The 11,703-nt window shown below is 41.5% G+C and overlaps 1 protein-coding gene across 3 annotated transcripts in view; it reads right to left on the bottom strand.

The window, feature by feature from the left end:
• Positions 1-10,271: 10,271 nt before the first annotated feature.
• DPYSL3 (dihydropyrimidinase like 3) overlaps positions 10,272-11,703 on the bottom strand; it is a 116,157-nt gene continuing 114,725 nt past the window's right edge. For 2 of the 3 annotated variants that reach the window (XM_074212668.1, XM_074212667.1), the window contains exon 14: positions 10,275-10,764. In XM_074212668.1, coding sequence (XP_074068769.1) covers positions 10,676-10,764 — 89 coding nt within the window. In that variant the 3' untranslated portion in view covers positions 10,275-10,675. Of the gene's footprint in view, positions 10,765-11,703 lie in introns of all 3 variants that reach the window. The other variant, XM_074212666.1, reaches the window with a different exon arrangement.

Below are 11,703 nucleotides of genomic sequence, written 5' to 3'. Positions count from 1 at the left end.
TCAATAGCTGTACTCCTGCAATCACATGATAAAAAAGGGAAGAGAGTAAAGAGCTGGGCATCTCTGTTGTCCATCACTAAGATGTCAGAGTACTATATAACCTTGTTTTCTAATAATTGTCTGTCATGCTCACTTGTCTAAATAATATACTATCTGTCTTACACTAATGGAATTAAACAGTCAAATGTCTTACTTTCTGCTTTGCTGTCTGTGTGTGTGTCTAACTTCTTCCTGAGCTCTCTCAGTGGCAGCCTACAGACCAAGCAGCTCTGGGGAGCTGTGGAAACATAACCTTGAACAAAAAGTTGCATCAAGGTGCACTGGGAAGGGCATGGGACTGTACTGGGTGTTGGAGGACCCAGAATTCAGTCCTGCTTTAGACAAGGTTGCTACTATATCACTTTGGGACTCAGTTTCCTTATTTGTACAATAGAAGGGCTAGACTAGATGACCTGTGAGGGCCTCCCCAGCACTAAATCTATGGCCTTAAGTAACCAGAATAGCTGAAGAAACTGAGCAACCAAAGTATCGAGAATGAACAGAATCTGGAGAAGAGATGCCACATCTGTATGTTGTGGGGAGAGGGTATCACTGCCCCCCAACCCCTTTCTGCTTCTAGAGAGAATATATTCTACAGAAGCAAGTGCAACCATGTACCAGGCAGGGACACTGTGGCACAGGAGACACCAAGCAGAACAGCAAAAGACAGCCCCAAGAACTAAGGGTCTAATAAGGAGGAAGCAATTTGCAATCAAACTGAAAATCAAGAGAGGAGAAGGCACTGCCATTAAGAGAGATCAGGGGGCAGCTAAGTGGTGCAGTGGATAGAGCACTAGCCCTGGAGTCAGGAGTACCTGAGTTCAAATCCGGTCTCAGACACTTAATAATGACCTAGCTGTGTGGCCTTGGGCAAGCCACTTAACCCCATTTACCTTGCAAAAAAAAAAAGAGAGATCAGGAAAGGCTTCCTTTCTCATCCAGACCCCTTCATGACCAGTGTACAATACCAGCTCTGGCTGGTACTGGGAATACAGACCCGCTCAGCTTGCATCGAGAACTGGGTTCTGCTTAGGAAGGGTGTTAAGCTACACTAGTGACCAAGAACAGAAGAGCCTCAAGTTCATCCCATATGAAGATCTAAAAAGAAGAAGCAATTCTTATGCTGGAGAACAGAAGATGGTAAGTCAGGGGAATGGAACAAAACAGTTGTTTTCTAGCACCCCAAGAGGGCTATCTGGTGACAGAAGGATGCTGGGATAACTTAGTTGAACTTAGTCATAGAGCCTCAGACCTTTCCCTGATTAGTGAGAAGCTAAGAGGCACAGTGGCAAGAGCGCTGGGCTTGGAGCCACAAGACTCCTTTTAGTGAGTTCAAAGCCAGCCTCAGACACTTCCTAGCTGTGTGACCTGCAGCAAGTTGCTTAACCCTGTTTGCTTCAGTTTCCTTACCTGTAAAATGAGCTGGAGAAGGAAATGGCAAACCACTCCAGTTATCTTTGCCAAGAAAACTCCAAATGGAGCAGTGGCCAAAAGCATAAGAGCCTGAAGTCTATTCACTTGAAGATCAATAAAAGAACTGAAGATTCTCATGCATAACAGCTGTCTTCAAGGGCTAAGTTGGGGCAGGCCCAAGAGGACAGAACTAGGAGCACATCCACAAAGTGGAATGGACTGGAGGAGGCAGTCTTTCATTTCAAAGTCTTCAGACAGCTAGATGGTCACTTGTCAAGAATAATCAACCAACTATGGTCATAAGTTCAAAGTATTTTGCAAGCCTTAAAAGTGCTTTATAAATACCAACTAATATTGTAAATAACAGCTATCATGATGGTGTTGCAGTGGGAACTTGCTGAGAGCTATGGGCTATACTAAGTCAGGGGCAAGTCCTGTGAAATCATTTGGACTGGTGCTGCCACAGCAACCTCAGGTGGACTTGAAATCGAATAAATTTAGGAATTTTTTTAGGGGTGAATTAATTAAATGTTTGACCAAATATAGCTGGCTAATTTTTAAGTTGAAAATTTTTTATAATGTTATAACCAAATGGTCCTTGACAGAAAAAATGTTCCCTATCCCTGGACTAACCACTTAAGTCTCTCCAATTTAAAAAAAAACTAAATTTTATTCTGTGGTCATGGATAATAAACTATTGATGAATAATAATGAATAATTAGTAATGACTTTTACTAATAATGATTACTCCTAAAAACAATTTAATAATAAACTCCATTTGGACTAGAGCCCTAACCAGCTGGGCTCACCAACCAAGGTTTAGGCAACAGAAGACTGGAAAAGCCCAGGTTCTGACTTTCTTGGTTTATACTCAAACCTCATATGCACAGGCAGCTTGCTGTGTGACCTTGGACAAGTCTTACCTCTCTGGGTCTCAGTTTTCTTAGCTAGTAGATGATGGGTCTTGACTTAATTCAATCAAAAAAATTATTAATTGCTTATTGTGTTAGCTCTGGGAATAGAAAAAGAGGCAAAAGACAGTGTCTGCCCTCAATGAGTTTGCAATCTAATGGAGGAGACAATGTGCATACAAATATGCAAAAAAAAATTAACAGGGAAGACACTGGAATTAAGAAGGGTTGAGGAAGGTTTCTTGAAGGTGGGATTTTAGTAGGATCTTGAAGGAAGCCAGGGAGGTCAGGAATGGGAGTGGATGAGGGAGAGCATCCCAGGAATGGGGGGAGGGAGGGAGACGATACTCGTTCCTGTAGCATCTTATAAGGTTTGCAAAATGCTTTCTCCACAATAGCCTTATAAGATAATGATGTCATTACTACCATCTCCACCTAAAAGATGAAGGAACTGAGACTCAGAGTTGAAGGGGTTTGCAACTCCCAACTGCAGCTCTACCCATCACTGGTCTTTTAGCTCCCCTCCCCTCTTCAATATCTTTGTCTGAATCCATCCTGTTCACAAAAGTAGCTTGTCATTCCAAGTGCTCAGCACGAACAGGATCTGTGGCCAAGACCACATTCAGCTTCTGTTTCCCAGTCACTAAAGCCTCCTTCTGCCTGGAGAGCGAATAAATGTAGCTTTCAATCCAGACAGTACCTCTTCTCGGCTCCAACAATACCTCGGCGGCAGGCGGGCGGGTTGGCTGTTGCCCTGAACTCTTCCTTAATAACTCGATTTGTTTAGAAGGCCAGTCCGGCTCCCCCAGGAACTGCATGCTAAGTGCTCCCGCAATCCTGTTAACCCTCTGTCTGCCAACATCTTCTCAGAAAACAAAGGGACTAAGAGTTGGAACTCTGGGTATTGACTTACAAGAGGCAGATGCTGTAGGATTTGCTTTGATGGGCCTGCTATCTCTTACCTCTGTTGATCTTCATGATATCATCTCTCCCCAATGTCCAGCTCTGCCAATCAATGGATCAAACAACATTCATTTATTAAGTACCTACTATGTCCCAAGAACCATGCTAACTGCTGAGGGATACAATGAAAGGCAAAAAATAGCCCTGCTTTTTGCAAGAGCTCTGTATAATGGGAAGACAACTTGCAAATAAGATATATTTGGGATAAACTAGAAATAAAGTCTGTATAGGAAGCATTGAAGGACACTGGTGAAAGCTTATTGTAGAAGATGGGATTTTAGCCAAAACTTGAAAGGAAGCAGAGATGAGAACAGAGAGCAATCCAGTTGGTGGGGGCTATCTCATGAAAATGGATAACTAGGAGTGTTTTGTATTTACAGCAAGGAAATTGCTTTCACTGGATCCTAGTGGAGGTGTGAGAAGATTGTCAAGAAAGGCTGGGCTTCACAGGTTGTGAAGGGCTTCAAAAGCCAAACATGACTTCATAATTGATGCCAGAAGTAATCAGGAACCACTGGAGTTTACCAATGAGGGAGATGACAACCCGAGTGAAGAGACAGTTCACCTTATGTGGAAACTTCTGAAAACTAGAATGGGAGGTGACCCATACTCTATTAAAGCACTTCAAGCAAAGGCTGAATTGCTGAGAATTTTCTCAAGTGGACTCCTGCTCACATAGAGACCAGACCAGATAGTCCCTGAGCTCCCGCCCAGCTCTCAGATCCTAAGACTCTTGGGGATGTTCAACGTCCATACCTCTCACACCCAAATGGAAGTTGTCTTTTTTCAAATTCTCTTGAAATGGGAGATAGAAACAACTTTTAGAACACAGAAAGGATAGTACATAAAATTCATGAAAGGATTTGATGGTACAAAACAGAAAGGTAGCCTTGGGTCAGATCACCAAATGTGGAGGTTAATGGACTATGGATTTGAAATGTTGGTTATGGGATGTAATGCAATGTGGTTGGCTTTGCTAAACTTCAATAAAAACCCCATTAAAAGGGAACTTTCACAAGGTTTAAATGCCAAGCTGAGGTTCTTATTCTAGTGGCAATAGGGAGCTACTATCACTTCTTGAGCAGTGGATCCTTTGATCAAATATATTTTAGGGTGATTATTTTGGCAGCTTTCTGCAAAGTGGATCAGAAAGGGGAGCAGTGAGAATTCTAAATGTCAAACTGAAACAGGAACTCTAAACAGAGAGAAATTGTAAATTTTTCTTTTTCTGTACTCTGTACTGCCGTAATACTTTACTTTCTGTACTTACAGGCAAAACTTCAATTACCTAACAAGATCCCTCTTCAATTAACAAATTCTATACCAAATAGGCACTATTAAAACTGTTTATCTTTTAAAACTGTTAAACCTTCCCTATTCTTTCTATTGACTCTACTAGTCTGTAATGGAATCCTAGCTAAAATAGTGTCTCCAAACCATATAAATTCTGCGAGGCTAAATTGTAAACAAAAACTTAACTCCCAATCAAGTTGATGCCTTCAGCTAAGGTTCTATAAATTCTATAACTCTGAATTCCCCCCATATATGTGTAGAAACACTCTCCTGGTACAGCCCTAACCCCTCCCCTAACTCATCCCCCCAAGTGTTCTTTGAAAAAGCTGGTCTTTCCCTTTTTAAGCTGCTGACCTCAACTGATAGATGCTAACAGCTGGGCTGCTAAACTTGCAGCTGTACTCCTCTTCCTCCTACCCTCCTCCCTTCTGCCACTCATGGTTGATGCTGCAGCTACTTCTTTTAATTTCACACTGCTTCTATTGAAATTCACTTTCTTTACCTTGCTGCCTCCTTAAAAAAACTGTAAATTAAATTGAATTTTTTTTTTGCAGTAGCATGAATTAAATTTGGGGGTTTTCTTACATTTGAGTCAGAGAGCCTTGTGATTTCTTCACTGATAAATGAATCTTGCAATCCTCCTCCTCCAAGGAATTCACCCATCTTCATAATCATGAGAGGAAACAGAACATAATGGCTATATGGTTGCACTTGAAATCAGGAAGACTGACACTTATTTGAATCTTACTGCAAACAAATTTGTTGTTTGTCCTTCATTATTGACGGGGACCAATGATATTTCAAATGTGATGTCTTTACTCTTGAGTGAATAGACTGGTTAGAGCAGAGTCATTAACTTTACTCAATTCAGTGAGAAAAGAATGGTCAAGATGAATGGCAATGGTCCAGGATGCAATGGGTGACCTTGTCCTTTCTAAATTACAACCTTTCCTCATCTCAGTTTGTCTGAGGCCATGCTCATTCATTGACTAAGTGCTAGGTAAGAAATGAGAAAAATAATGGTCCAATTTACCACCAAAAGCATCAATCTGGGAGGGGAAGATCCCCAGAGTTTCTGGCCAGAACAGAAAACAATTGCTATTTACAATCATTCTCAGTCATCAATAATGAACTAAATAATGAAACCACAGAGGCTTTGCTGGGCCTATTATTGGCCATTCAATGAAAGCCAGGATTTGTGTTTAAAGGCACAGTCAAGTAGTTCCAGCTAAAACACAATAGTTGGTTTGATTTTTTTTTAAAGCTTGTTTATCAGAGCTACAGTTCAAGAAATCAAAAATAAAAACGGAGTAGGACAAAAGTAAATTGTCTCGACTTTCTGAAAAACAAAAATGGAAAAAAGAGGAGAGAAAGAAAGCAGGAGGGGAAGAAGAGGAAGGTTAGGCCCCCAGAGGGTAGCTGCTGTGTGTTGGGAGCTAGGGATAGTCCCAGAACTTTGCAGAAGGTTATATAGCTCAAAAATGCCAAAAGTAGAATCTGAACTCGGGTTTTCTTGACTTCCAAGTTTAGTGTACTAGACACTACACAATAATAAACCTTCTTCCAAGACTATAACAGTAGTTAGGCACATGTGTAAGAAATGTGCCAAGGAGTAATTCTTATTGCCTGCTCTAGAAGTCACCTCTGTGTGGAGAGATCTCCTGTAGAGCCCTTGATGTTGTTCATTCTTCATGTGTGTGAACTGGATGCAAGTGAGGCCGAGATGTGCAAAGGCCTAACACATTTATTATCTGTGTTGAACATCCAAGTCACTCAATTTCTCAAATCTCTCCTCCCCTCATGAGGAGGCAGGATTATTGTGTAGTGTCTAGCACGCTAAACTTTAAGTCAGGAAGACCTAGTTCAAATCCCACTACTTGGCATTTTTGAGCTATAAAACCTTCAGCAAAGTATTCAATCTCCTTTGCTCAGTGAGTTCTGGAACGATCAACCCCCATTCCTGGAGCATCCCAGTTACTCAAGGTCTTCATGTTTGTGGGGAAGAGATGTGTGATATAAGAGAAAGGATCAGAGGCTTTGGCATGGGAAGAGCTGGTTCATATCCTTGCCTGTCAGCTCACAAAATGTGACTGGGTAAATTACTTAACTTCTCTGAGGTTCAGATTCTGCATGTGTAAAACAAATAGGTCTTATGGTCTCAAAGTTCTTTTACAGTTCTAGTTGTGATTCAAAGAGCCTTAATGGCTTTCTAGTTGTGTACACACACACACACACACACACACACACACACACACACACACACAGAGAGAAAGAGGCCGGACACCAAAAAAAGTATTGTTTTACAATTATTTTAATAACCAGGTTTACAGTAACAGTCACTTGGATGAACTTTTCTTCAGCTAAACTCAAAATACTGTTTTCTTTACGATTCAAATCAAACAGCTCTTCCACACGGGAGCTGCTTTACAGCAACCACAGACCACAGGAAGGTTTACTTGTCCTTTCTTTCATATTCACCAGATACAAGATACTTGACACCCACAAACCATATGTCAATAGAGGGAGTTTAAAGGAAGGGGGGGGGAATATACAATAAATGTTGGCTGCCCACAACAGCCAATGAATATATCTGGGAATCCAGCTTGGGTCTTCCCATGGAGAAAGCCTAGACAGCCCTTAGCAGTATACGGAAGTTGGAAACTCAACCTGCCAGGCATGTTGTTTCTGAGTTGTAACAACCCAGCCTCACAGTAAAATTTTAAAAAAGGTACCTGTGAGGTAGAAAGATGGAGAGAGCATCCATTTGCTCACTTACAACCATTAACCATCTTCTTACTTAATCTTATAGTGGTGGGAAAGGTAACAATTTCATTAGCACCTGCTCCCACCCACCACTCCAGGAAAAGCTAACTGGATATCTAGGACCAGAGGGGACTGGAACAAGAATGAATGTAGGGTCGTTCCAGTAGTTACAGGATCAGAGATCAAAGGGCTCAGGGAGTAAGGATGGGATGATGGATGGCAAACCAGGCTGAAGAAGGCCATCTGAGAGCCTGGCCTCAAGGAAAAGAGTTGAAGAGGACTATAGAATAGTGTGTTATACATTACAATGAAAACTCTGGCAAAACCACCTATAGGGCTCAGAGCTTTAACCTCTACAGTTCATGCTATGAGTCATTTTCTTCTACTTTTTGTTGACCACCTCAAGGAGAAGTCTGATGAATTTTTTGGATAGTATAGTGTTACTTGATGTCATTTTCTTTGCTGCTACTGTTCAATACAAAATTCGACCATTCAAAAATCAGTCAAAAAACTGTGAAGCCAAGAAATCAGATCCATGGAAATCAAACTCAAGAAGGTGCTGGAGATTTATTTTTCACCTAGAATTGCTGTGTTTGGCAAGTCGCCATCAAAGAGAACAAAAATGATATCTTCCTTTGAATCTTTTGGTCTGGCACCCACACTTCCAAGACAATCTCTAAAATCCTTAGGCTTAATCTGCATGTGCAAATTGAAAGATTCTGGCCAATTCCTCCATGACAAAATCTCTCGATAAGAGGGGTAGGCACAACTGGGTGGATGGGCAACCAAGAGAAAAGGAAGTTAATATATAGGACTTGCCGGGGCCATAAATGGGTTAGCCCCCTTGAAGAGAGGCAGGGAGACTGGAGATTTTCATTTCTGTAATGTTAGCGCTATCTTGTGGTCATGGCCTGGGATGACAATGAAGTCTTAAAGAACCTGCAAGGTATTCTCAGCACACCTTCTTTGAACTTGAGGCTATCTCAGGATAAGTGCAAAGGGTCAAAGGTTTACATCTGGGACCAGTGACCCCTAGCAACATAAACATAATTCTACCTCTTCCCCCACCCAGAGATGACACAAATCTAAACTGTTACTTCCTCAGTCTGAATAGCATCTAGAACTGATTCAAAACAGAGGGAAAAGACAGACAATATGGGAAATAACCATTTAAGGCAGTTGCCACTAAATGTTTGGCCTTCAGAGACACAAATGGCCCCAGAGACAAGATGCTTGCCCAGGACTGATGCACAGATTTAATTTCATTTCTTTCTTAGGGAACTTTATTCAGAATATGACTTTCTCAAAGCCCTTGTAAAATTTAAGAGATGAGGACATCATGCTAAATGATTTTAAAAGATACTACTTTAAAATACTTCCTAGTCATTTTCAGTCCGTCCTATTCTTTTTTTCATCTCTGGCCTGATTCACTATATAGCAAGGATACTTGGCTGAATGGTAAAAAAGGGCTGGGGATACTGTGCAAAAAGGGAAAACAGAAAAGCATCATCCTCTTTAATCCACAAAGGAACAAGTTGGGAGTGTTGAGAAGACCCTAAAAAACATTAGGAGCCTCTTCTCTGTTCATTTGGGTTTGTCTACTCAACTAACTGCCCTCTTTGGGTCAGAACCCTAAAAATGAAAGCCAAGTTATAGTGTAAAGGCCTCAGAATCTCCTGGTTTGAGAAAACTAAGCCCATGTTCTCTGTTCCTGCTCACAGGTACTCAAGAGCCTGTGCTTAAAACACACCGCAAGAAAATGACCAGCAATGGACAATCAGTACTTGAACTCAGAAGACAAAAGAAGGTGTATGCAAGACCCACTCTAACTCTTACCTCATTAGAAAACTCTTGCCCTATGATCATGGGCTTAAGCACTGGAAGGGACTTAAAAAAGATTATCTAGTCCAACCCCCATATTTTGCTAAGGTGGAAAAGAAGGCCCACCCTTTCCTGACCTTTACAAGACCTTATAAACACAACAGTTTTACTTCCTAAAGAAGGATAAATTGAATCAGTTACACATGAAAAAGAAAACATCCACCAAAAAGTCTTCTCTGACTTCCCTTCTCCCACACATAGGAGATGAGATTCCTTACTGTTAATTAAAATTTCAAGAGATGTTTAGTTTATCGCCTGCCAAAAAAGGAAAAAAAGGATCTTTCTATCCAATCTGAAGTTATAACAGCACCAAGAAACTAAAAGAATCAACTGCCCAGACCCGCTTGGCTTGGCTTCCCCTGGGAGGCTTGATGGAAAATTTATTTATTTTTTTTGGTTACCTCCAAGCTGATAACCTGCACATATACATTAAAATCATCCTTGGGAATCTCTCTCCTCATCAGTATGCAAGAGAGCGATCCATCCTTCAGTGGGAAGAGTTAGTGACTCTTTGTAGGGTGCCATCTCCATCTTGAGTATCTATGCCCCACCTCCCTGGGGTCACTTCTCACCAGGCACCTCGCAAAAAAAAGGGGGGGGGTTGAGGATACCGGCAAGAAGGGAGAAAATGGAAATGTCTTCCTCTTCTGAGGCCAGAGAGGAAGGAGCTGGAGCGGTGAAGGGACCTAGACAATAACCGAGAAAGAAACCAAAGAACAGGGGCGACCAAGTAGGTGGAAAGAAGTGATTGCCTTTTGTTTTTTAATAAAATGTATAAAGTAACACAAGTCAGATGAAGAGGCAACGTGACAAAGGCCATGTGACAGAAATGGCTTGCCTTCTCTGGATGCCCCGTGGTACCACAACGTGTGATGTGATGACGACAATGACGGTGGCCATGCCTGACTAGCTTCATGGGAAACAGAAGTACTGGACACAATACACAACATCCCCTCTCCTTCCCCTGGCCCACCCCCCCACCCGCCCTCAGCCCACCCGCCGCCCCGCTGCCGCTCTGCCAAGGCTCCCACCACCCTTCCTCCCCAAGCGGCCTGCTTCCCTTTCATTCTATCTTTTTGGTTCCCCATCTTCCCAGCTTTGTCTATCCCCGTCTTATAACTCAGCAATACACATATGCAGGTTACAGACTCTTAACTTAGTAACTCATCTTACTGCATGCATGTAGAAGAGGGGAAAAAAAAACCTCAAGGCTATGCAAAAAAAAAAAACCCAAAACAGAAAATGAAGCGATATTCTTAAAGCTAGGCAAGCGAGTAGCACTGGGAGAAAAAAAAATAAGGCTTGAAGGCTTATTGATTCTTCAGATTGGAACTGTTTGGATTCACTTTCTTAAATACCAATGTACCATTTTGGTTGTGAAAAATCTTGTTTCTCATCCTCTTTGGGACAACTTAACTCAGGGATGTTATATTAGAACGGCCTCCAGGAGGTGCCACAATACGCTTGCTGGCAGAGCGGACACCTTCATCCACCTGCGTACCTGCAGGTGCAAAGAGGAAAATGACACAGGAACATTAGGAGAGGCTCTGACTGCCCAGCCCTTCTCTGTCCCCTCCCCCAGAAGAGCAACCCTCTCCTTGTTCCTGGCCACTACTACATCTTCTTATTGTCTCTCCCATCAACCCAAGCTCCACCTCTAAGCTTCTCTTTCTTTTTCTATTTTTCTTGTTATTCTCTCCCTTTCCTCCAATTCACTTTTTTGTTGGCTTCTTTTTGGAAGCAACAGGGGTTAAGTGGCTTGCCCAGGGGCACTTCGCTAGTGTCTCTGAGCTAGTCTCAGATCCTCCTAGCTGCCCCTCCAATTTTTGGTCTATTTTTTCCTTTTCCTCTTCTGCCCCTAATTTGATGAGAATACATAATTGAGTTTGGAATGTTTTTATTTAGATATTAAATTTTTTTCATACTTTAAAAGTTTTTTTAATATTTTATATAAATATAATTTATGATTTCATAATTTTCTATTATAATAACTAGCACTTCTAAGGTTTTTGTAGTGCTTTACAAATATCTTACATACTCTTAATAACACTTTTGTAAGCAAAGCGCAATCTATGATTAACATCCTCACTTTAGAAGAGGATGATGCAGTGAGATGACAGATGAGGAAAGTGAGTGACTCAAACAGGGATATAGTAAATGTTTGGTGTTGAATGTGAACTTAGATCCTCTTGACTTCAAATAGAGGACTCATCCACTTTAACCACCTAGCTGCCCCAAACTGAATAAGTCTGTATTTCCCTGGTGCTCATTTTACAAAACAGAAAGATAGTAGAAATCATATATTGGAAAGAATCTTGGACAGAAGTCAAAGACCACCTGGCTTGGAGAGATAACATTTCTAAATCTGGCCATATGATCTTAAACCAATGGTGTGACTTCTTGGGAATCTCATTTTCTGCATTAAATTTTAAAAATGCAA

The sequence above is a fragment of the Macrotis lagotis genome, chromosome 1 (genome assembly GCF_037893015.1).
Source record: "Macrotis lagotis isolate mMagLag1 chromosome 1, bilby.v1.9.chrom.fasta, whole genome shotgun sequence".
NCBI classification, from domain to species: domain Eukaryota; kingdom Metazoa; phylum Chordata; class Mammalia; order Peramelemorphia; family Peramelidae; genus Macrotis; species Macrotis lagotis.
Note: the sequence above shows the minus strand (reverse complement) of the source record. Positions and strands in the feature narration are given on the sequence as shown.